This window comes from Sapajus apella, unplaced genomic scaffold (genome assembly GCF_009761245.1).
Source record: "Sapajus apella isolate SASKATOON/1434 unplaced genomic scaffold, GSC_monkey_1.0 scaffold46, whole genome shotgun sequence".
Classification (NCBI taxonomy): Eukaryota; Metazoa; Chordata; class Mammalia; order Primates; family Cebidae; genus Sapajus; species Sapajus apella.
In genome coordinates this window covers 5437098-5462529 of record NW_022436986.1, presented here as the reverse complement: position 1 = coordinate 5462529, position 25432 = coordinate 5437098, and the positions used below count along the sequence as shown (strand labels likewise).

The 25432-nt window shown below is 47.4% G+C and overlaps 1 protein-coding gene across 1 annotated transcript in view; it reads right to left on the bottom strand.

Annotated features, from left to right (window-relative positions):
* The window catches only part of COL15A1 (collagen type XV alpha 1 chain), a 117491-nt gene that overhangs the window by 31103 nt on the left and 60956 nt on the right, over positions 1-25432 (bottom strand). The window contains exons 10-22 of the mRNA XM_032240175.1: positions 23593-23742; positions 23038-23181; positions 18690-18743; positions 17017-17076; positions 15721-15813; positions 14455-14580; positions 13501-13563; positions 5553-5588; positions 5005-5145; positions 4741-4809; positions 3926-3961; positions 3736-3819; positions 1411-1476 (exon numbers count right to left, since the gene is read on the bottom strand). Of these exons, the coding sequence (XP_032096066.1) occupies positions 1411-1476; positions 3736-3819; positions 3926-3961; positions 4741-4809; positions 5005-5145; positions 5553-5588; positions 13501-13563; positions 14455-14580; positions 15721-15813; positions 17017-17076; positions 18690-18743; positions 23038-23181; positions 23593-23742 (1122 nt within the window). The remainder of the gene's footprint in view (positions 1-1410; positions 1477-3735; positions 3820-3925; positions 3962-4740; positions 4810-5004; positions 5146-5552; positions 5589-13500; positions 13564-14454; positions 14581-15720; positions 15814-17016; positions 17077-18689; positions 18744-23037; positions 23182-23592; positions 23743-25432) is intronic.

Here is a 25432-nt window from a genome sequence, read left to right as displayed (position 1 = left end):
TTTGTGAGCTGGTTTCTTCTAGGTTTTGATTACTGGGGTATTTTGGAAAATCTGTTTTCATAGAAATCAAATGGATGCAGTACAGAGGAGACAGGGAGATAGCTCACAACGAGAGGTCACTCAGCAGGGAGAAGGCTGGTACCAGAGGAACCTGCAGATATTTGTAGGAATCTTGGGACAGCACTGGATTTTCCCCTGGACATGGAAAAATGGGGTTCGGGGCAATCTCATGGGGATCTGTAGGAGGGGCGGACCCAACAGACATCTGCATTGCACAGTTGTAAAGGTATAAACCTGTCTCCAGCAGTGACTTGCACAGAGTGTCACAGTATGCTAAGCAGTTTCACATCCTTCATTTCTTACAAGCTGCCTCAAAGGCTGGTGAGGTGTCATCATAGAAGAGAATCAGGGGCTTGGAGAGGTGTGTGAAGACGGGGCTAGAACCCCAAGGCTCCTAAGCCCAGAGCTCCTTCCTTTCCCCACTGACGACCAGCAGATGCTGGGAGATGCAATGGGGATTTACTATACAGGCTGTAGAAGGAAGCTTCCTTTCTCTTACGGCCATTGTGCCATGGGTCAACTCTGCCAACTTGCAGAAATAATGTATATTTGGGTTTTTTGTTTGTTTTGAGACAGAGTCTCACTCTGTCACCGAGGCTGGAGTACAGTGGCATGATTTTGGCTTACTGCAACCTCCACCTCCCAGGTTCAAATGATTCTCGTGCCTTAGCCTTCTCAGTAGCTGGGATCACAGACATGAGCTACGACACCTGGCTAATTTTTGTATTTTTAATAGAGATGGGGTTTCACCATGCTGGCCAGGCTGGTCTGGAACTCCTGACCTCATGATCCACCTGCCTAGGCCTCCCAAAGTGCTGGGAGTACGGCGTGAATCACCGTGCCTGGCCAAAAATAATGTGTATTTCTGATATATATTATAACCCCATTTTAGAGATCTGGAAATTAAGACACAAATAATTTCCAGATCTCTAAAATGGAGCTATAAAGATTGGAATGAGTCCATTTCCTCCTGTGCTCCAATTTCTCTTGACCACAAGGAAAGGTGTCTCCAGGTTCTTCCTATTCTGTGAAATAAGATAATGTAAATAAAAGCAGGCCAAAAGTGTGCAACAGATGTCAATCTGCTGTTACTTGGCATTCTCTGCTTTCCATGACACATATTTCTGGTGCAAAGGACTGGAAGCTTCCACTGCTTCGGACACAGCTTTCCACATGGTCAAATTAATGTGAAAGCAATTTTCCAAAAAATGCAAAGCTTTCTTTCTATTCTACTTGGATATATTCTAGCTCTATGCTTCAGGAGCTAAAAGGAATCCAAAGCAACCCGACTTTGTTTTAACAGGGGCATCTGGGTAAAAGCCACACTCAGGGGCAGCTGTAGATACCAACCGGAGGCCCCACCAGCTCAGGAATGTCTGAGAAATTCATGAATCCATGGGTGATATTGATCAAGGACTGAAAAGAGAAAAACCAGACAATGAGGACAAAGAATGGCATGTGTCCTGCCTTGTTCCTGGCAGTGAAGCTTTAATTAAAGTCACCCAGCATAGCGGAACACTGCAGACACCGAGAACACCCTCAGCTGACTGCCAAACGCGGCTCTCCCGCCCCTTCTTATAAAACAGCTCTGAGCCGCCTTCGCACTTTCCTCCTTTACTTCATTTTTAAATCACACAATATACAAATGTCTTCTCTCTTTTTAGAGTTTAAACATATACATATTATATGCACCCACAGAAAGCAGTGTTGGTGTGTGTGTGTTTGTCCATGTGGTTATTTAACATAAATGGCATCAGGCTGTATTACTCAACTTGCTTTATTCACTCGGCCATATTGCGTGGAGATCTTTCCATGTGGAATTTTGGAATATGGATATTTTTAGCTTTAAAGGCTGCCAAAGAGCCATCCAAAGGGGCCAATTTACACTTCTACCAGAAGCAAACGAGATTACCTTTTTCCCCACCCCCTTACACATATTTGATTTTTTAAAATCATGTGTTTTTTTTTCTTTCTAACTTTAGTCATCCTTTTCCCAGCTATTTGGGGCTTGTCTTTCTGTGGTCTACCAGCATAGTGTTATTTCTCTCTGAAGGGCCAGGATTTTTCATGATGTGATATCTTAATATTAAATGGACCTGATCTGGTCCCGGCCCACATTCCAGCCTTCTCTCCAATTCCCATCATTCTCTACACACACCCACACCCACTACCCCTGCCAGTCAGCTCCCTGAGCCTGGGCACACCACATTGTCCTACTCTCTGCTTTGGCTCAGGGCATCTCTACCACTTGAACCTTCGAAGTTCTGTCTTCCGTGCCTACCTGGTAAAATCCTTCTCAGCTTTCCAGTCCCTGCTCAAAGATATTCCTCCAGGAAGTCTTCCTTGATTCCTCATATCCCTAACAGTCTTTTCTCCCTTTTCCCTTATTTATGTTCCTTTGCCTCTCAGTTACAGCCCTTCTTCTGACTTCACTGGGGGCTCCTTGAAGGTAGGAACTCTGTCTTACTTATATTTATTTTTTATTTTTTTAATTAGAAACTTTTAAAAATATTAAAGGCAGGGTTTCACTATGTTGCCCAGGCTTGTCTCAAACTCCTGGGCTCAAGCAATCCTCCTGCCTTGGCCTCCCAAAGTGCTGAGATGATAGGTGTGAGCAACTGCATCTGGCCTTACTTATCTTTACACCCACAGGATCTAGCATGGACCTGATGCAGAGTGCATGCTCCTGAGTGCTTATGCCAGAGTGTTTATTATAGGAATAGAGACTTCAATGGCACCCAACATTTCATCCAGCAAACGCTGATTAAGCCTGCATTATGAGGCCAGCAGGGGGGACACAGAGAAGGAAAAAAGCTCTAGAGGGCAGGTGGAGGAGTCAGACGTGTAACCAGGCCATTGCTATACATGATGGGGGTTTGAAGGATGAAGTTACTACCTTCCTTGCTGATGAGAGCTAGGAAGAGAATGCTTTCCTCCATTTGTGCAGACATCTTCCCATGTGGGATTGTGGAGAAGGGGTATTTTTAGTTTTAGTTTTAACAGACTATCAAAGAACCACCCAAAGGGAGCACACAAAGATGTTTCCTCTGACAGGAAGGGTGTAATCCTTGGCTTCTCTTGGCCTCTGCACCCCCTCCGTGGAGAGGTAAAGGGACCTTCCTGATGGGCAGTTTGGGAAGCACCAAGGGGCATGCCCAGCTCAGCCACACTTCTTTCCTCCAGACCTGCCTGCCTCCGGGAAGCACATCCAGCAACCTGCGGGCAAGTCCGTCTGATTGGCAGGAACATGTGGCTCTCCCATTGGGTGGAGGCCTTCTGCCTAACCTCCATCAGTAATCAAGGTGGCATCCGGGCCTACCTCCTCATTGTTGGCTTTATTTCTCAGTGTGCTCTGCACCTGGCTGGGAAAGGTGTGCACCGCTTGTCTGGGCCTTCCTCAAGACCCTAACGTCTCTAATGCTCCTAGCCTGCGTTTTCAGTTGACCCCAAATGATGCTAATCAGAAGAGACAATTCTGGAAGCACCATGTGGGAGAACAGTGGTACCAGGGGAGGAACAGAGAGGTGATGCGTGCTGGCAGGTGGAAGTTCTAACACCAGGTGCTCGCTACATGCCCCCTGCATGGCTAGCAGTTTTGAAGTCATGAACAACCTTCTCTTCCCTTTGGCAAAGGTGGAAAATACATAGACAAGCTCTGACCTGGATGATACTCACACTAGACAAGGTCTCGATGCGTCCAGGTGGCCCTCTCGGCCCAGGGGGTCCCACAATGCTAGCTCCATCCATCCCCCTTTCTCCCTGGTCATAGCAGCGAGAAGTGAGAAAAAGTTTACTGTACAGGGATAATGCCCCTAGAACCAGGCTGGAAAGCCCTCCCACCCCCAACTTGGCTCTGTAACCTCACCTTGGGTCCCCGGTCTCCTTTCTCTCCCTTGAGACCCTGGAAAAATAAACATAAATATTCTTCTAGTCACTTTGCTCACCTCCATCTACCCCCTCGTAACGCCATCTCCCCCTGAGTTTTTATGCTGATTTTGTCCCAGGCAAGGGGAATCAAGGATAAGCAACAAATTTCCCTTCCGGAGTCAGAAGGAAACAACACCCCATAGAGCGAGAGAATCAGAGGGCTCCTCCCAGCAACCGGTGAGGGTCCTCTTGACCCTGCATCTCAGAGCCCTCTGCCTCTGGGGGTCGAGAGAGGACTGCTTGTTCAGTTATGGGAGGGGCTGCACTGCTCCCTCCTAGACTGAAGCGCTCATCTCTGGGTCCCATTTAATAAAGAGAATGAGATCCAGGGGGCTGGTCCTCCTAAGAGGACCTCCTGGAGGCAGCACGGAGGGGCACCTGCCAGGAGCACAGTGCTTTCACCTGGAGCAAAGTGTGTGCATTGAATGGGGCAACAGGAGGAAGGAAATAAAGTAGAGATGCTTAGCTGTAAGAGAATGAAGAGGGAGAGGGAGAGAGAGAAATAGATGAAGAGAGGTAAAAATGATTTTCAAGTCCTCTTTCCACATCATGTTTTCTGCAAAACTTCTATGCTGCTCCTCAAAGACACAAGCTGTAAAGGGCATCTCATTTCCCTATGGCACAGCTGGGGGCTGGAGGCACAGAGAAGGTGAGTTTTTGAAAGTGGCAGAGCCAGGACATAACCCACAGCTTCCTCGCTGTAGCGTGACAGTGTGACAACCCTCATAAATGAAGGTTTCAGAGGTGACCTACAATTGCAGCCGTTGGTCTGGGGAGTTTGGGTTCATTCAGTAGCTGGGTGCTTCCAGAGCCTTCGGTCTCCTGGGGAAGGAGCAAGAATGAGAATTTCAGATCCGGTTCCTGAGCACCTGCTTGTGCCAGGTGTGGTGCTGGAAGCTGGCGGCTCACAAGGGAATCCGCATAGCCTCCGCACTGGGACCAGGGTTTAGCTTATTGGTCTTTCCAGAAGCCCTTAGTATACATCATTTTTTTAACCACAGAAAAGGGGGAAAATACCTCGAATCCAAGTCCCATTGCGCATCCAGGGCCTGGGGGCCCAGGGGGTCCAGGAGGTCCTGGGGGTCCCATGACCCCAGGAGGGCCAGCTTGTCCCTGTTTCCCTGGGGGTCCAGGTAAGCCTCTGTTGCCAGGGTCACCCTGTAGGAAAGAGGACAGGCTGATTATCCAGCCCTGGGTTCACTCATGGAAGGAACATCATGCATGCCTGAATCAGAAAATCACTCTTTGAAGTTAATTAGGTTGATGAATTCTCTGATCAGTACTGCTTAATGGTACAGAAACAGCTGTCTTGCTAATTGACATTTTACTTGGAGATAAGCTGATGCATTCATTTGAATGCATTTGGAGGGATGGGTGAAGAGGGAGAAATCATCGAAGGGTGTTTATTCCCCACCATCCCCAGCTGTTCTGCCTTCTCTGAGCAATTCCTTTGAGGTGTCTTTCTGTTCCATGACATTTATATGTTCAATATTCCAACCCAGCAGTCCAATTATAGTAAACTCCAAGAAAGGCGAGGAAGGAGGAGAAAGTTGTTTTTTTTTTACCTTTTCACCAACTGAGCCATTAGGCCCTCTTGCTCCCTGAAAAAAAACAAAAACAAGGACCAATTAATGCATGTCTCATTAGGTATGTTCTGAAGACAATGCCCAATTATGGAGTCTTAAGTAATAGGATATTAAAATACAAAATATTTCTGTCTCAGATTGGTGTCTCCAAGTCAAACACATTACAATAGATGCCAGTCTGTTGGACAGGTCATGCTGAAAGCTTGTGAAACCCACTTTTCAACCATTAGCTCATCACCTACCTCAAGAGTAAACCAGAGAAGTTAAAGATTAACAAGGGGGAGATTATAGAAGACTTCACTTGGAGAGCTGCCAGCGGACTGAAGTGGTCCCCTTCCCCACCCTTCCCATGACAGAGGTAGAGGGTACTTCACCCACTCTAAAGTGAGGAAGGGGCTTCAAGATCTCTGAAATGCATCCCCTAGACTTTTGGAGATATGGGGGATGATGAATGGCTCTCTTCTGGAAAGTTCTAAAGACCCAAAGCTGGCTGTCGTAGTCCCCAGAAGGCAGAATTGGGGAGATAGTTGCGTTAGAGTAGGTTGTATGTTCACACCCAGTGGGGACCATACTACAGTTTCCTGGGGGGTTAAACACAGAAAGGAGTCCACTGTGGGCTCCAAGCGGAGGGGAGGACCACAGCGGGTGTGTGTGCAGGAGAGGTCAGTTATGGGACACTGGCCTACATCAGAGGATTGTGGCAGGGAGCCCCAAATGGAGAATCTGTGAGGAAACCACACATGCACCTGCAAGAGATGAAGTCAGCAATTGCATGGCCACACAGAAGGGCCTGAGAGAGATGCTGACGTGCCAGCCATCAGAGATTATGTCCTTCCCCCCTGTCATTTTTGTTCCTGGGCTACAGTTTCCTTCTTACATCAAATCCATAGAAATGACAGAATGGATAGTTCTGAAATAGCCATGCTCAAAAACAAGATGGGGAGGGGCATTAGATCCAAAATAGAAATGCCAAAGGGAAAACAGATGGGAAGCTGAAGACAGGGGCCTCAACCATCAAGAGAAACCACAGGGAGAAATGTCTGCTGCAAAGCTGTGATGGAAGTCAGGTGCATGATACGGCCCCTGGGCCCCAGCAGCGAGACAGGGTGAAATTCTGCAGCAGGCTAGCCCTCCAGCCCTGCCCATCTCCCCTCCCCTCCCTTCCTCTCCCCTGCTGAGGAGAAACTATGGGTGCCTTAATTCTAGAAAAATAAGAGTTGTTTATTGGGCCAAAGAGATAGGGCAGAGCCACAGATGACTAGGAAACTCTGTGAGGTCCAGGGGCACCCTACACTCGAAAGATCAGCTGCCCTGCCTGATGGCACGTCTTATTTCTTCCATCCCCTTCTGAAACGCTGTGAGTTTCAGAAGGGGCTATTGCCCAACTCCCAACAGTCTAACAGTCTGCATCAGCAGAGGTAGAAAACAGACTCAGGCAGGATCCCAATTTCAAACGTAAACACACAAGAAAGAAACACAAACATCTGAGGAAAGGCAATACTGTGAGAAACAACTAAGTCAACTATAGAGTTTACATCCAAGGGAAATGGAGTTAAGAAAACAATCCAATCAGGACGTTAAGTATAAGAAATACGTTCTCACAGAGAAAAGGGAGGATAACACAGCCATGAAACAAAGACATGCTATTATGAAATAAGAACAGTGATTATGAAAAAGAACCAGTTGGAGATCTTGGAAATCATAAATAGAAAACTGCTAAAATGTAGAACGCTACAGAAGGACTGCATAATAGAATAGACACACCTGAAGAGAGAATTAATACAGAGATCAGGCTACAGAATTCTCCCGGAAGGCAACACAAGAGGGTAAAAAGACCTAGACAGAATGGCAAAGAAGCAAGAGAGACAGAGGCAGAATCGGAGGTTCCAGCATCGGTTTAATTGGAGTGGCAGAAGAGAATAAAGAGATAGAAGAATGCAGTGTTTAAATTTTCTGAAGGAAAAACAGACGTCTCCAGATTAAAAGGCACCCCTCCAAAAAAGGTCCATAGATTACCAAGAAGGATAAATGAAAGCACACATTTAAAAAATAATCCACATTTAGTAACAATGCAGAGGAAGTTTAAACACCAAGAATAAAGAAAAATAAATCCCCAAATTTACCAAAGAGAAAAATCAGATGGCCTCCAAGAGAGTGAGTATCAGAGTGAATCTGACTTTGTGTTGGCAACACTAGATGTTGGAAGATGATGGTGATCATCTTCAAATCATCAAGGACAAATGACTTTGAACCCAGAATTCTATACTCAACCAAATGGGAAGAAAATAAAGTATTAAAAAAATAATCCAAGGTCTCAGAAAGTTTGCCATCTACAGTCAGTCTGTGAAAATATGACTAGAGGACCTACTCTAACAAAAATAACCAAAGAGGAAATAGGACACAGGAGACAATGAAAAATATATTCATATATTACTTTCATAATTAAAATTTAATAAATGCTTGAAGTAGAGTTGCTCTGTCCCTCACCTACCAGCCCTGAGATACTTCCACAAAGTCCCATGGCTCTGCCAGGACACAGAAACCAGGGACTAAAGCAATTCGCAGGTTCCTTCCAGTTCTAAATCTCTGGGACTCTAGCTGAGTACGAGACTAAGCAAAGCTCTCGGGGTAGATGAGAACGACGAGGCTGTGGCGTGTCCAGCAAAACTACCTGCACGTAATAGGCAACCGCCAGGCAGCAAGCTCCCCCTCTCCCTCACAGACGTGGGCCCATGTGGTCTGCTTGGTAGCTGTGATAACCTTCCTCAAAGAACCAGCCGTTCCCATGGGTGAGGTTCATGGATCTGCTAGGTGAAGGCTTCCACATGATTCTGGAGGAAGACAAATGCCTCACGTCTGGGGGCAGGCATAGGGCATGGGAAAGGTCCCGTCTCTTGCAGTGTTTTCCTGTTGGGACACACTACCCAATTCTTGGCCTAGGAATGGGTATGACAGGGGTCGAGGGTGGGCTGGGGTCCCAGGTGAGGCACCAGGCTCTGGAGGCAGGCTCTGAGGCTGGAGAGACACAGAATTTCTGCAATCAAAGCCCTCCATAAGGTCTCCTGGGGCAGCCCTATGGAACCTTGGTGCCTCTCTGGCTAGGGAACCAGCAGGGACATTCTTGCTATTCTGAGGATGTGGGAGAAGGTGTGCTCAATGAAGGAAGTGACAGTGACTGGGCCCTGTCACCTCCCTGCTGGCCAGCCTCACCAGGGAGAAACTAAGTGTGACCTACCTGCAGTGGAAATGTGACTCCAGTAACTGGATGCCTATTTTACTGCCTAACCCAGAGGCTACAGTTTCTAAGTCTGCTTCTTTTGGGTATGGCCGGCTTGTTGCTGGCTGCCCGTTCCAATCTGTCTTCAATGGAAGTGTCAGTCTTATGCATCTTTTCAGGAACAAGGCAAACTGCCATGAGGATTGTTGTGAAACAGAAAGTAGCCTCCTACTCTTAAAATCTTGCAGCTGCATTACCAGCTGATCTTGTTACAGAAAATTATGTCCATAAAATAAAAAACTGAATTTTTTCAGTTGCCTTCCTCATTCCTTTCCGATCAAGAGTGCATCTTACAGAGTTTCAAAGGAAGTTCTAGAAGATACCATGGACCTTGGTTTATGGTCTTAGATGACTTTAGCCAGCTCAGACATAGTAAAAGGAGAGTATTTGGATCTATTCCATTGACTCACAGATAAGATAGCCATCAGCTTGGAACATGAGTAGATTGGCTTGTGGGTGGAAGAGCCCACCTCACTGGAATTTATGTGAACAGGCAGGATGAAAAGTAGGAGCTCCAACGAACAGTGAGGGAAGGCTCCTATTCCCCAAATGGTGATGTTGGAGTTGTACATTATTTCTTAGTGAGAGAATTTTTGTGCAGTGAGGGCATGTATGCGATCTTGGAATTCCAACTAGCAGAGCTGCAATTATGGTTCTAAAAGTGATGAAATATGAAGATACCAGTTCACTAATGGAAACATTGCAAAGGAATGAGGTACAACAATGTTGTGTGTTGCAAAATCGTTGTTTAGAATTGATTCAAAATGTTGGCTTACTGTGGTGAATTGGATTTTCTAAGGATGTTACTCAATTTCAGCACACAGGAACCTCAAAGAACCTAACAGAGATGAGAACTTTTTTTTTTTTTTTCCTATTATGGCTTTTGAGACAGCACATATTGCCTTGTGGAAGTCTGTTGGTTTTCCTTCTGCTGTTTGTAATACTGATAACCAGTTTCTTATCTGTTACAATTGATTTTTCTCTTTTTCTTTTTTTGAGATGGAATTTCACTCTTGTTGCCTAGGGTGGAGTGCAATGGCACAATCTCAGCTTACTGCAACACCCACCTCCCAGGTTTGAGCGATTCTCCTGCCTCAGCCTCCTGAGTAGCTGGGATGACAGGCGCCTGCCACCATGCCCAGCTAATTTTTTGTATTTTTAGTAGAGATGGGATTTCTCCATGTTGGCCAGGCTGGTCTTGAAGTCCTGACCTCAGGTGATCCACCCACCTTGGCCTCCCAAAGTGCTGGGATTACAGGTGTGAGCTACTGCGCCTGGCCATCTATTTGATTTTATGGAGGCCTATAATCCAGTTGTTGAACCAAACACTTCTGATGATAAAAGAAGATACAAAATAGGAAATCAGGCAACTATTTCAGTGTTTCATTTAAACAAGTTGTTAGAAAATCTAAACCCATTACTGGGTCCTAGACAAAAGCAGCTTACTTCTGTATTCTTTACTATTCAAGGTTTTTAGAGAATTGCTCAAAGACAAATTGGGATTGCTTGGAGAAAGGGAAGGTGATGATGATTTCATTGTATTTCTCTTACATCAACAGAAAAGACAGAAGCTGATTTTACAATGACAGTTCAGCAGCTCAGTGAAATTACTCAAAGGCAATTACTGGCAATTCAACATTCTTCTGTAATTCTGGGCACTGAAGAACATTTCCAAGCACAAACTCTTTCCTGCCTCAGTGTCCCTTTTGAGACTGAAGAATAACATGATGACTTAGATTCTCAAAGTAGAAAATCAACAACTGTTAATTCTAGGTGTGCTCCAAAGAACTGAAAGACAGAATCTGCAGTGCAAAAGCAGAAAGGAATGATTTTTTCAGAGATCGGTCTTCTCCAGCAAGTTCTTCTGCATTCTTTCCAGAAACATTCTACTACTGAGAAAACGGGCCACTCTTCACCTACTCCTTCTTGGGCTAAAGTTCTTAGGTACTTGCTTATCTTGATTTGGAAAAAATAAAGTAAGGAATATTTGTCATTGAACTCAGCATGGAATAGTCTATTTGATAAATTCTTTGAGGTATCATTTTAAAAAATATTTTAATTTTTTAAATTTCATAGGTTTTTTGTGGGAACAGGTGGTGTTTGGTTACATGAGTTCTTTAGCGGTGATTTCTGAGATTTGGGTGCACCCATCACCTGAGCAATGTACACTGTAGCCAGCCTGTACTCTTTTATCCCTCACCCCCTCCCACCCTTTTCCCCAAGCCCCAAAGTCTGTTGTATAATTGTTATATCCTTATGTCCTCATAGCTTAGCTCCTACTTATAATACTTGATAAATTCTTAATGAGCATCATATTTTGATCTCAATCTCACATTTTATAATAACAATTATCTATAAAAACATTTTTTTCAGATAAATAACCTGAACCTTATTCCCTGTAGGGAAAACTCCATGCTAGATCACTGCCTAGATTGGTCTATGTGCCATGTTAAAGAGAAGGGAGGCTGATTTCATCACAGCAGACGGAAAGGCTTCCCTACAAGTGGATCCATATAACTGTGCAAGGCACTGCCTGGGCAGGAGATGGGTTCCTTGTCACTGGAGGTATGCAAGCTGAAGGACAGATATTGTTGAAGGGGAGTCAAGGATCAAATGAATTATTGGATCTTACGATCTATTACAGCCCTGAAGTTGTTCATTTCCTTTTGCACGTTTTGTTATTTTACACACTGAATATGCACCTTGGTTTATTGGGCTTTTTGTTTTGTTTTGTTTTTAAGGTAAATATCATGTGTAAAGTTTCCCGCCCACTCTCCAGATGCAAATTCCCAAGTTCTTCCAAGTCTGCCTTAACTCGATCAGAAAACCTCATACGTACACAGTGCAACAAACTGAGACGCGTAGCAAATTTCAGAAACAAACAAACGTGATTGATCTCCAGCATTCACCCTAGACAAGCCTGCTGCTGCTCTGTGCGCTGCTGATTCCTCAAGCAGCTGCAGAGTGTGTGTGCAAGGGTGTTTTGTATGCAGTTGTGGGCGTGGGTATCTTTAAGTTCGAGACAGAGTATGGGAGGGGTGAGTGTGGGTGGGTAGGGGGAAGCGGGGAAGAACAACAGGTAGGAAGATAGGTCTGTGGTGCTTCCTGCAAAATTTAATTTCCTATGAAACCGTTACTATATGTAAAATGAGTTCCATAAAGCTTGACAACTGTTCCTTTTTCTGAGAAATAAGCTTTCCATGAAAATTGAGTTATGGCTCCAATTAAAATAAACATACTTGAGAGCTGATGGAAACTAGAAATTCAGTTCATGGCGGTGTCTGAGGAGTCAGCATTTTCCACGTCTTTATCTGTGAGAGGGCCACAGAAGGCCCCACTTCCCATCCCAGCTGAGAGGGACTCTTCCTCCTCTGTACCCCAGTAAAACTCACTGATCGCATCCCTAGTGCAGGGCTCACCTTGTCTTTACTGCCTTCCTTTGACAGACATGGCTTGTCTTATTAAGCTGGGAACCCTGCAGAAGCAGGAACTACTCCTACACACACATATACACACGCGCGCGCGTGCGCGCGCGCCCCGGGGTAGCACCAGCACAGGTTTACAGACAGGAGGCAGGACCAGCTTACAGACAGAGCATGAAGAGGATGAAGGCAGGCCAGACTCTAGGAAAAGCAGGCTAATGTTGTCCGAAGGAAGTTTCATTCATGCCTCAAACATAACAGAGGTCTGTGCTAGGTTCTAAGGAGAGAGAGGCAGTACTACATGCTTTATGTCAGGGTGGGGCTGAGGAGCAGACAGGTAAGCTAACACCTTTAGTGTCACTGGCTAAAGATGTTCTCATAGCACAGGAGCTTCCTATGATGCTAATAGAAAGCAGAGGAAGGAGGGATGCTTTCTGTTCATGAGTCAGGGAGAGCTACCCAGAGGATGTATCTGAACTAGGTCTTGGAGGATGAGAAAAGGAAAAGGACATCCCAAACAGGGAGAAAACCACGTGCAAAGACAAGGAGGCCAGAAGGGAAGAGTGTGCCCAGAGCATGTGGGCAGAGCCGGCCCACTGGCCAAGAGGCCGTGTGAGGAGTTGGGGGATGCGTTGGAAAGAGGAAGCCCATGCGAATCAGGAAACACTAGAAGTCTGCACAGAGCTAGGCTGTGTCCTGCAGGCAGTGAAGCCCTGGATCTTTTCTCAGGGACCAGGGAGGGGCTGACGAGAGCCTACTACAGGAAGGTGAACTGGGCAGGAGGCTGGAGGGTGGGTGGAGAGAATGCGCAGCGACGGGGAGCGCAAGGCCACTGTGCAAGTGAGAAGCGATGAGTCCAACTCCGTGGGGAGAGAAAGGTGAGAGAGGCGGAGGTCAGACTGGGCCATCTTGGCACTGACCAATCACAGCAGGAAAGAGAGGGAAGGAGTAGTTAGAGAAGATTCCATTTCTGGCTCCAGGTGACTGGGTAGATGGCAACACCATTCACTGAAGCTAGGGACACACAAGAGTGGGCAGGGAAGGTGCTGAGTTCAGGTTTGGGCATCATGAGTCACATGATAGGGACATCCAGCAGAAGTGGCCAGCAGGGGATTTCAAGGGGCAGGGGGGTCAGTCACATAAGAGGCAAGGTCAGGCTTAGAGGTCGGAAAGAGTAGTGCGGGCCTGGTGGCTCCCAGGTGTTGGGACCCTTCCGTGTTCCCCTTACCTTCTCCCCTTTCATCCCGGGAAGGCCGGTGGCTCCATCAACTCCAGGCTGTCCCTCAGGGCCCTGGGGAACATCAGTGACAATCAACCCACAACATCTCTGCTAAGAATCACATACACACGCTTGTTAGAAAAAGAGGGCAGGGTTGGGAGGCAGGTGAGGCTGGTGGGCCCAAGGCCTCATGTCAAGTGCAAGGCAGGAAACTAGTCCTTGGCCCAGGCTGGGTCACTGCTGACGGTGCACCTGTGGATGACTGTCCTTCACTCTCTGGGTCCCATTTCTTCCTCTGTGGGGAAGTTAGAGGCAGTGTTGGACCAAATGGTCTCCAAGGGTCTCCCACCCCAGGTCTAGCCCTGATGGTCTATGATTCCAAGATTCTTTATGAATCTGTGTCTTCTATACAGATGCTTCTTGAGTTACAATGGGCTACATCTGATAAACCAATTGTAAGTTGAAAATATCTGAAGTCCAAAATGCATTTAATACATCTAACCTACTGAACATCACAGCTTAGCCTAGCCTACCTTAAATGTGCTCAGAACACTTCCATTAGCCTATAGCTGGGCAAAGTCATCAAACACAAAGCCTATTTTATAATAAAGTGTTAAAAGTGAAAACAGAATGGTTGCATGGGTACTCAAGGTACTGAATATGTATCGCTTTTGCACCATTATAAAGTCAAAAGCATCGTAAGTTGAACCATTTGTAAGTCGGGGGCCATCTGCACTGACTGTAATAACGCAGTGAAACGATAAGTAGGATGATGTTTTTCTTGGCTGCTGCTTCTCTGGAATCTCAACAATGATTCAGATGAGGAGGATTTCTGTTTACAGTGAACTGCTCTCTCCCTATCGCAAACCTTGGACAGTGCTGGGCTCTGCAATCTGTACACCGCTCCCCAGCTAAAGGAAGCCCCACAGCCGCAGAGATGGGGAGAAGACTTCAGTTGCTCACCGGGGGCCCAGGTTCACCAGCAGCTCCATCCTCTCCAGGAGATCCAGGGGGTCCCATGAAAACATCAGTTCCTGGTTTTCCCGGAATCCCAGGTACGCCAGGTGGGCCTGGGGGCCCTGGAGGACCCTAAAAACACAGAGACTCTATTAGAAACAGTGGGGGGATACTGAATGAGATACTGAATACGTGCTTCATACATTCTCTCAAATTCTTACAACAATCCTACAAGTAGGGATTGGTGCTCCCACTTCACAGATGGGGAAACTGAGGCTCAGTGAGACCATGCAACTCAAGGGCTCTAGACACACAGCTAATTAGTAGGAGAGCTGGGATTCGAATCTTGGTCTTTCTGAGCCCATTGTATTGTGTTTTCTCCCAAACAGCTGAATACAAAACCCAATTAGCTGGAATTCTGAGAAGTGCTCTGGTGAACTGAGTTTTCTGGTGAACTGTGAGGTCAGTCAAAAGCTGCCTGTTGGATAGCCTTGTTGTTAAAACTCTTTCTGAAGTGTACTAGTGTTTTTAGCTCATTGCTGGGCTGGCTGACCCACCAGGCTGGGAGATTCATTTGGCTCCCATTCCATTTAACGACGGAGTCTAGAACCCTTCTAGCCCCGGCCATGAGGGGCAGCCAAGTGAAGCTTTCAATTGGGGATTCAGTACAGGCGCCCGGGGACAGAGGCACCAGCTGCTGCTAGAGAAGGAAGAAGCTCCCTAGGGGGCAATTTCGGAAAGGACTGGTGGAGCCGCAGCCTTGGCAGGGGGCCAGGGGAGCAAGAGGCACCAAGAGAGAAAGAGTAGTCTGGAGATGGAGGCAGGGAGGGGGTGCATAAGGGAAGGAGGTCTCAGGAAGGTTCTGGAAGCTGAAATAGAACGTGCCACCCAGAGACGAGGCCAGCAGTTCTCTTTAATGAATAGGGTGAGAGGAGGGGGAGGGAGAGTCAAAAGCCAACCGGCAGAGGTGAAGGGCAGTGGGAATACCTGCTGTGGGGCAGCCTGCTTGAGAAGCCCACTGGGGAAAGGAAGCAGGTGGGCGAGAAGGTCCTGAAGATAAATGTAGGCTCATACTCACTTACAATGCCACTGATCAAAGTGGACAATTTCAAACATATATAGGGAAAAGGAGGATGAACCCCCATGAGCTCACCGCCAGCAACCCCAGTGGTAGCCAATCTGGTTTCATCTGTCCCCGACCCCACATCCCTCCCTCTGGGGTTATTTTGAAGGCAGAACCAGACACCATGTCATGTCTTCCTTCACACTCACTCTCAGCAGCTCCTCACTGCCCACCAGGTCACCAGAGCCCGAGCTGATGCCCGAGCCCCAGCCCAGGCCAGAGCCCTCCACCTCCGCTCCCACCTGGAGAGAGAAGAAATTTCTACAACTTGCATTCAACTGCCAGATTCCAAGGACAGCCACGTCACTGAAAGTTTCCCCAAATGGGGAAAGGTTTCCCATGTTCTGCAGCCCGATAACTTCAGCTCCCCATTTTCTCTCTGCCTTTCCTCCCACTCCCCTCTACAGCCACCCTCCTCTCTGCTGCCTCCCAGCTTTGCAGCCCACTCATGTCTTCAGCCTCCTTTCCTGCCTTTCAATTTCCTACTCATCCTTCAAGGCCCAGTTCCACAGTCTCCACCTCCATGAAGCCCTCCCTACCCCACTTCCAGGCAGAATTCTCCTCTCCCTCCTCGGTGCTCCCACTAGCCTCCATCAAGTTCTCAGTCAGCTGCTTGAAGCTTAGTTGTGCATGTGTCTGCCGGCTCCTCTAAACTAGAGCTCCTCAAGGGCTGGCCCAAACCTTAGACACACTGGGTACCCAGAGTCCAAGGGGGCCAAGCATCCAGCGGGTTCTCAGTGCATGCTCAAATGCCATCAAACGTATCCGAAGAAACGGGAATCTCCAAAACACCTTTCTGGTACTTATACTTTTCCCATCTTGAAGATGGGAACCAGGCAGGGCCTAATTCATTCATCGAATGTGTGTATACTGAGTACCCTGGAGAGGCACCAAGGAAAAGCTGGTCTTTGGGGGTACAGCTGGATTTAGGATGGTCACAGCGGTGGGCACATGTATGTGGGAGAAGGGAAGTGGTGATATGGAGGCAGGGAGACCAGTTAGGAGGCTGGTGCCATCGCCCAAGAGAGGAGGAGGAGGCACTGCACAGCTAGACTCAGGGGGACTTGGGGACACACTGGACGGGGTTGGGAAAGGAAGAGGACCACTCAAGGATGTCCCTCTCTTGGTGACCAGGTAGATGGGGTGCCATTCCCAGAGACGGGAAACCCAAGAGCAGGTGCAGGTCTGGGGCATGGGTAATGAGTCCAGTGTGGGGAAGTGCTGAGCTTGAAGAACTTCTGGGACACTCAAGGTACAGGATATAAACTGGATAGAAATCAATTCTGCTGCTTCACCCTGCAGAGTCCTAGTAGAGGCAGAAGACCTTGGGGTCTAACTGTAAGATACTTTGGGGTCCAAAAAGGAGAGTCCTCAGCCTGCAGCTGTTTTGGCTGCATCCCTGGTCTTGCACCTGTGTGTGTCACAAACCTAGATGGGAATCTCACCGTGGGTCCAACAGGCCTGGAAGGTTCAGGAGGGCTAGGAAGCTCCTCCCCAGCATCACCCTAAAGAGAGCAAAATGGTCAGTGAAGTGCTGGAGCCCTGTTCCTCCCATGTCCCCACCTTTCTGTAGAAATCGTGCTCATCTTTAAAATCAGGGTCACATAGGAGTGGAAAATGGCATTGTCCTTTGCAGAGACAGCTCAAGGGGAGGCCTTGAGCTCAGGCCTTGAGTCCCACCCCAGGGCTCAGAAGCCCTTTGTTTCTGTGCCGCACTTGGAGGGCACGGGCTGTGGTGGAAAGAGCTGACCAGCAACAGCACACACAGCACACACACTCCCTTCTTCCAGGATTTATTTCCCGCTCTCTGGTCTGGGCCCCGCTCGAGCACCAGTGCTCAGGCCCAATCTGGTCTCCCGAAGCCTGCCCTGCCCACCTGCTCCTCCCACCAGGGCCTGTGACCTTTACAGGAAGGTCATTGCTCACAGTCTGCCCCTCTGGGACCATGTGCCCCTCAAGAGCAGGCACAGTGCCTGAATCACCTCCAGGTCTCAGCACCTGGCACAAGGCCGGTACTCAGAAAATGCTTTTAGAACCGCAGAAGCACCCATTTGGAAAGGAGGCAGATGAAATAAAATCACAGAGTGGCATCCCAGGAGGTTCTGGCTGTCAAAAAGTGCCCACAGAAATGGCTTTCCTGACAAATAAGGTGACGGGATGGCCCGATGTGCCAAAAGGAGAGTGGAAATGTCCACAGTCAAGCCCCAAAATCTGTGTGTTGTGAGGCCTCCTCCCAGAGCCTCCTGCTGCACCCAAGCCCTGCTGGCATCTGACATCCACTGAAGTGGCCAGAGGCAGAGGGAGGTGAGGACATTGCCCTCCCCAGCCCCAGCCCTCCCTTCCCCACACCCTGGTGGGCAGACTCAGGAGGCCACAGGGCGGGAGCATCAACTACCACAAGGAACAGCCTCCGTGCAGCCCAGACGCAGGCAAGGTGGGCAGAGGACCAGGGTCATGGTGGAGATAAAGAGATTCCCATAGGCAGCCAAGTTGCTGCCTAAGGCTAGAGCAGGCTCCCTGGGCAGGATCTCTTGACTGGGGTCATTGTGGACACATCCCCCCTTGGGAACAGCTTAGCACCAGCAGTTGTTTTGGTTAGAGGGATTTGTTATTCCTGCGGTGACTGACACCAGCTAAAGCACTTCCATAAACATCCCCTCACTTCATCCCATACCACAGGGTGATCATCACCACCCCCACTTTACAGATGGAAAAACTGGAGCAAAGAAATAGTAAAGGACTTTCAGGAGATTCTACAGCTGCTACAAAGAGGCAAATCTAGGCCTGCGGTCCTCAGAAGCTCTTGTCTACCCAACATTTTCCCAGGAAGAGCCAGGTGTGGAATCACAGGACCCTTCGATAGTTGATAGAGAAGCCAAGGCCCAGGGAGGTCTAGGTACTCAGCCATAGTCACCAGGTGGTGAGAAAAGACTCAGCCAGAACTGCCTGGCGCCCTCTTCATGATGTCCCAGACCTACAAGTCCACTTCTTTTGGGCTTAGCCCTCTTGGTACTTCTACAATCCCCTTGATCAGAATGGACTAAATCAAACCCAAATAACACGCTTGGGACGCTTGATCAGGAGCCAAAGTGCTCCCCAGGATGGTCACGGCACAAACCTTTTCTCCTTTGGGCCTAGCCTGTTCTTTCATTCTCACGTGTTCTCTTTGAGCCTAAAACAAGAAGATTTGGTTAAAACATTGCCACAAGGTATTTGGGACATGGGGCTGCTGAGTTCTGGTCCCATTCCCTGGTCCTGGTCAGTGAGCTGGGCATGAGCTGGGGCTTGCCCTGGGCTGATGTCAGGGAGCCCCGTGAAGAGAGAGGCTGTCTGATCGCTGCAGCATCCCCTGCACTGGCAGACAACAGGCTCCCAGTGCCCATCTGCCAAATGACTAGTGGGAAGATCCTGGCATTTGGAGTCCCCCATACCTGACAATCAGTCTTCTCTCTCACTTGTGTTGCATAACACATATTTTTAAATATATGACTTCATTTTCAGGGCAACATTCTCCATATATTCACTAAGATCTATTAGTCAGTCCTTAGAAATGTAATGACATCATTGTGAACAGTGTGGCCTTTGCTAATCAACTTCTGGCTCCCATCTAAAGACAGTGGTTGTAAACAGTGCAGAAACAAAGGCTCCCACTCCTACTGGACCCCTGAGAGCTGTGTGATCTTGAGCAAAGCTCTAATCCTTTCTGGGCCTCATCTGCAAAATAATTCTAGACAGCTAATTTATTGAGCATGTACTATGTGCTGGGTCATGTTTTCCATGTATAAACTCATTTAATCCTCACAAATCAAGAGGTAGTTTCTATCATTATGATTCCCATTTTATGCATGAGTCAATTGAGACAGAGAGAAGTGAAGAAAATTGGCCACAGATATGTGGCAGAGCCAGGCAAGCTGTAGTGCCGTGGTAACTCTGAGACTGAAACTTACCTTGTAGGAGTGCAGGTGACAATAGAGAACACCACGGCAGAACAGCTTGCCTGACTCTGCCACATATCTGCGACCAGTATTGATCCTAGAGGCCGGGCACAGTGGCTCACACCTGTAATCCCAGCATTTTGGGAGGCTGAGGTAGGTGAATCATTTGAGGTAAGGAGTTCAAGACCAGCCTGGCCAACATGGTGAAATCCCATCTCTACTTAAAAAAAAAAAAAAATACAAAAATTAGCTGGGTGGTAGTGGCCTATGCCTGTAATCTCAGCTACTCTGGAGGCTGAGGCAGAAGAATCACTTGAGCCTGAGAGGTGGAGGCTGCAGTGAGCCAAGGTCACGCCACTGCACTCCAGTCTGGGCAACAGAGTGAGACCCTGTCTCAAGAAAAAAAAAAAAAAAACAAAACAGAAAAACCAACAAACAAAAACCTGATTCCATTGCTATTTCAGGGTGGGTACCTTCTTGACAATCTTGTGCTTTTGGACTATCTGCTCAGGAATCGGGGCATTCATCTGAGTTCGCTGCAGATTCCTAAAGTGGGCACTTACCAGCAATCTGCCTTCATCAGTTACATGCCAGGAAGAAATGCTGTGTGTCCATGTCTCCATCTCTCTCTCTCTTTCTCTCTGTCGTTCTGTCTCTAACACTCACTGTGTCTGTCTCTCTTTCTGTCTCTTTGCCTTCTCAGAGCTTTTAAAAAATCTGTCGTAAACACTGTAACCCCCATAGTGGAAAATACTACAATGTATTAAGAACCTAACAACCTTCCACAGTTACACCACTTTGTGGCAACAACTGACATTTACCAAGGGTATTTTCTTCTAGTGTTTTTACATGCGTGTGTTTTTAAATAGCTAACCACACACTATACTCAGGTTTATAACCAGCTTCTTTCACTTAACATTGTATGCTAAGCATTTCCCCCATCATTAAATATTCCTAACAAGTATAGTTTTATTAGCTACATAATGCTCCATTGTTTGACTATACTTTAATTCAATTAAACTTCTATTGTTGGCTAATTAAATTATACCCAAATTTTCTCTATTGTGGACAATGCTGAGATTAGCATCCTTGTAAACAAAGCCTTTTTATTTTAAACAACAGCAACAAAGGCTATCAGACTACCTCCATTAGAATCAATTGCTAAAAGAGAAGTTTCTGGGTCAGCAACATGCACTCTTATGGCTGTTAATATATGTAGACAAAGACCTTCCCAGTAGCAGTAACCCTCACACTCCATGAGCACAGCCAGCCTTACCAGACTGACTGCTCAAAGCTGAAAACACAAAGGGTCTAAGGAAGAAACTGACCCAGTTTCTTCAACAAATTAATGGCAAAAGGGAAAAAGAAGGCAGGTGACAAGAGATTAAGAGAAACTTAAGAGGCATGTCAACCAAATGCAATGTGTAGACATTGTTTGGATTCAGATTCAAACAAGCTAACTGGAAAGAGGTATTTTGAAACAAAATAACCAGGGCATTAGAAAACATGAAGGAACCACGGCTAATTTTGTTAGAAGGATTACGACACTGTGGCTGTGACCAAAAAAAAAAAAAAAAAGGTACCAGATCACGCTATCAGCCATACACGGTGAATGATTTACCAGTTAAATGATAGGATGTTTGGGGCTGATTTTTAAATACTCCGGTATTCCCCTTCCCTCCAAAAGCTTTGGTGGTAGGAGGTGGAACAGGTGAAGAAAGATTGGCAAAGTGTTCATAATTATTCAAACTGAGCGATGGGTTTATGGGGGTTAATTGTACTATTCCAAGCTCCTTTGTGACATTTTAAAGTTTTTAATAATAAAAAGTTAAAAAGAGAAAGAAAAAGGAGAACTGGCTCTGTCTGCCCTGATGTGGCATCACTGGGGAGATTTGAACTTGGTGCTTTGTGCATACCTTGGGGTGAGGTGCAGAAGAGCAGGTGATGTTGTTTAGGAAGTCACAGCGTGTGGGCAGGTGGGTCCAGAGCTGGCTGCCCACGAGGATGCCCTGCAAGCCCAAAGTCCAAGTCCCAGCGTCTCAGTTACCTGGTCTAGCACTGGACTCAGACACCCACATTGTTTTAAGCTTCCCAGGCATCTCTAATGTTGAAAGCCAGTTGAAAGCCAGAGTTGTTCATCTTTTTCCTTTTATAGATGATGACAAGGAGGTCCAGGGCACACCACAAGCGAACAGCATCCCTGGAAGCGGAACCTCGACCTCCTGGGCCCCAGTCCAGGGTCTTTCCACCACACCACACTCTCACAGATGAAGACTTCAGCTGTGTGAAGCTCAAGAGCTCAAGCTCTGCAGGCCAGCATGCCCAGGTTCAAATCCCAGCTGCACCTCTTAGAGGCAGGCAACAGTGGTAGGTGACTTTACCTCTCCACATCTTACCTCCCATATACCTTATACTGAAGAGAGGTGGTATGAAGGGAATCAGATAAACTTGGAGCACAGAGTGCTTAACCAGTGTCAGTTCAGATGGTGTATTTCCTGCCCCTTGATTGTAAATTCGTTAGGGACAAGAGTGAGGTCTCAATCTTCTATATCTACAAGTGTCCCGACTGCAGGCCCAGAGCCGCTATGTGTCCAGTCAACGAGCGAATCAATGAATGAATGGAAGACAACTCTAAAGAGACAGGCAGCAGCGTGACAACTGCTGGAAGAGGCTCCAGAACAAGGGGCATTCAGGACCTCAGGAGGCCTGATCTCCCGTCCCACAGCCCGTTCCCTCACAGGTCAGTCCTGCCACACTGTGGCCAATGGGCCACATGACCATAGCCTGAGTTGTGGCTTTCAAAGTGTGCATGACCAAGTGGTACTCGGGAAACTAACGAGCCCATGCTGGTCACCACAGAGATGTTTTCCTTTAAAAATGTGTTCACATTGCAAGAGCAATTTCAGTCCCTGCTTCACACAAGCCCAAGCTGAGGGCCAGCTCTGGGCTTCCCATTTCTAAAAGACACAGTTATAGCCCTTAAGTGGTCACAACCCCAGGTATGTGTACAGAGCTTTGTAAACATTCTCCGACCTGCATTCTCGGACTTGGCCTTGCAGCCATTCATTTTCACAGATGAGGAAACGGAGGGCCAAAAAAATTAAAGGATTTGCTTAAGGGCACACCGTTGCAGCCAAGAGTCATAAGAACTCATGATGGCAGGGACTTGGAGGTCACCCCCAACACACACACAGTGCTGATGCTCTCATCCCCTCTACAGACCCACCACGTCTTACTGTCAGCTTTGCCCCTGTAACAGCACTGACTGTTAGAACACATTTCAATCCAAAGATCAGTCTGGGACACACAGCTAGGTAGGTCCCCTTGATTTTAATCTCTTGCTTTTTCTCTATGGGTTGCCGTCTCCTCACGCGTTCCCCAGGTTAAAGGCCCTCAAATGCCCAAATTTGCAAACCAACGTGAAAACCTGCCTCTGACAAAGCTGGGGCCAACCCCTCCCACAATTCTGGCCTTTCTTTCCCTCCCCGTAAGGTCTGCCAAGTCAAATCTTTACAGTTCTATGCCACTTACTGGAGTGACCCATCTTTCAGGAGCCACTGTGGGCAGGGGCAGCGGTGGCCCATCAGGGGGAAGGCTGCCAGACTCTTCACCACCAGCTGTGGTGGGGGGCTTCGCTGTGGTGGCTGCTGCCAAGTCTTCTTCATCACCAGGACCCTGAAAACAAAACCAGCATGATGTGCCACCTCTCCTGGCTCACGAGGCAGCCGGGGAGTTGGGGTAACTGTCATTTCTGCAGTGCCAGCCCAGTTTCAAAGCACATTCTTATCTACAATCATCGTTACCCCAGCATACCCCTTCTGAAATATGTATCTCCTCTAAGCCTCAGCGCCAACTGTGGACCACTCATCTCTATGAGAAAATTCTTGAGCAAGGGTAGGAGGGAGCAGGGCTGGAGCCGCTGCCACACGCCAGCATTGCATCCTGGCTCCCTCCGGCCACTGCCCACTAGACATGTGCTCATAACCGAGCTGCAGGTGCCCCTGCCAAGGCCAAGGAGAACTGTTGTCTCACGATGCAGACTTGTCTCTCCCCTGTAAGCCAAAGAGGACACCAGATGACACTTACAGAAGTGACTGCCTGCTCAGGGCCCGCGGTGGCTGTGGTGGGCGCCAGGACGTCTGTGGGGATCCCACTGGCTTCCTCATCCTCGAAGGTACTGAGGGGCACTTCGATTGCAGCTGTGGCTGTTGTTAAACTTTCTTCACTGTTTGGACCCTGAAATGAAATTGGCATGAGGAGCTGTGCCCCTTCACCCATGCCCCTGGTTCAGTGGGTATGAGGCTGCAGGGTGGAAAGCGCTGGGGTCTCAGATAACTGGAGACTCCATGCATCTCTTTCCTTTGCTCCACCAGGACCACACCTTCACCTCCAGCATTAGAACACACCTCTCAGGGCATCCCCCCACCCACCCCAGAGTTCCGTCTAGCTCATCTCTGCCAAGCGCTTCTCTGGCCTTAGCTTTGTAAAAGGAAAATAAATCTCAGGATCCCCAAATCATTAAGCCAAAGGGAAAAAAATCAATCTGGGAGCTCCTTAGGACAAATCTGTCTCCCTTTCTATTCCCTAACAAGATAGCTACTAAAATAAAAAAGCTATGTACCTCCCTGATAATTTATTCACAAGGAAATTCCTTGCAGACAAAGGACAGACAGAACTCAAAGTCATCCCTCTGCTCACTGAGATAAATGCATATCTAATTGCTTCCTTTGGAAAGGCTAATTAGAAATGCAGAAGAATGCAACTGTTTGTCTCTTATCTACCTATGACCTGGAAGCCCCCTCCCCACTTTGAGTTGTCCCGCCTTTCTGGACAGAACCAAGGCATACCTTACATAAACTGACTGATGTCTCATGTCTCCCTAAAATGCACAAAACCAAGCTATGCTACAACCACCTTGGGCACAGGTCATCAGGACCTCCTGGGGCTGTGTTATTGTGTCATGGGCATGTCCTTAACCTTTGCAAAATAAACTTCCTAACTTTCCTGAGACCTGTCTCACATATTTGGGGTTCACATTTTGACAACCACAAAGAGTTGATTCTGAGTAGAGGTTCCCCTGACCTTTGACAAATCTCATATTGGTGCTTGGTACCAGCTTGAGCTTTCTTTATGGCTCAAACCAACAGGGCAATCTGCTGAGGCCTGGAAGCCTCCCCTCCAGAGAATTCCTGATCTCCCAAAATTTGGTCGAGATATAAAGTTTATTTTACTGTATAATTTCTTTTTTTGAATTTTACTTGCTTCCAACAAGGCAGGCAAGTTTTCCTGTTTCTAGGATGATGGAAGGCACTTAACTTCTTTCTGGAGATTGAGCTCACTTCCAACAGGGAAGACAAGTTTAAGGTCTTTCCTGCTTCCAGGATGGAAGAGAGCAGTCTTCAGCGTAAGCCCATCCCTAGTAAGTAGCTGAACTGGGGTTTTCTTGGCTAAAGATAAGATTAACAACCAGCTGTTCTTAATTTCTCCTTACTATTGGAGAGCTTAGTAATCATATTGTTAGGGTTTTTTTGGTTGTTGTTCCTGTCTTTCTCCCGTCAGATTTGACCAACTCTACCTGACTTGGTCAAATCTGAATGAGAATTCTAAATTATGGGTAACAAGGCGTCTATGAATTGGCTAAAATTTCTCACAGCTGCAAGAGAGGGGAAAAAAAGCAAAACATGCACATGGCTGCTATGTTTGCTTCCTGTCTTAAAAATTTTTTTCTTTCATTTACTTTTCTTCCACCCTGTATTTCCTTCCTCCTTTGCCATCTTCAGTACCAATAAAAATCTAGGGCCCAGTGTGGTGGCTGACACTTGTAACCCCAGCACTTTGAGAGGCCAAGGCAGGCAGATCACAAGGTCAGGAGTTTGGGACCAGCCTGGCCAATATGGTGAAACCCCATCTCTACTAAAATTACAAA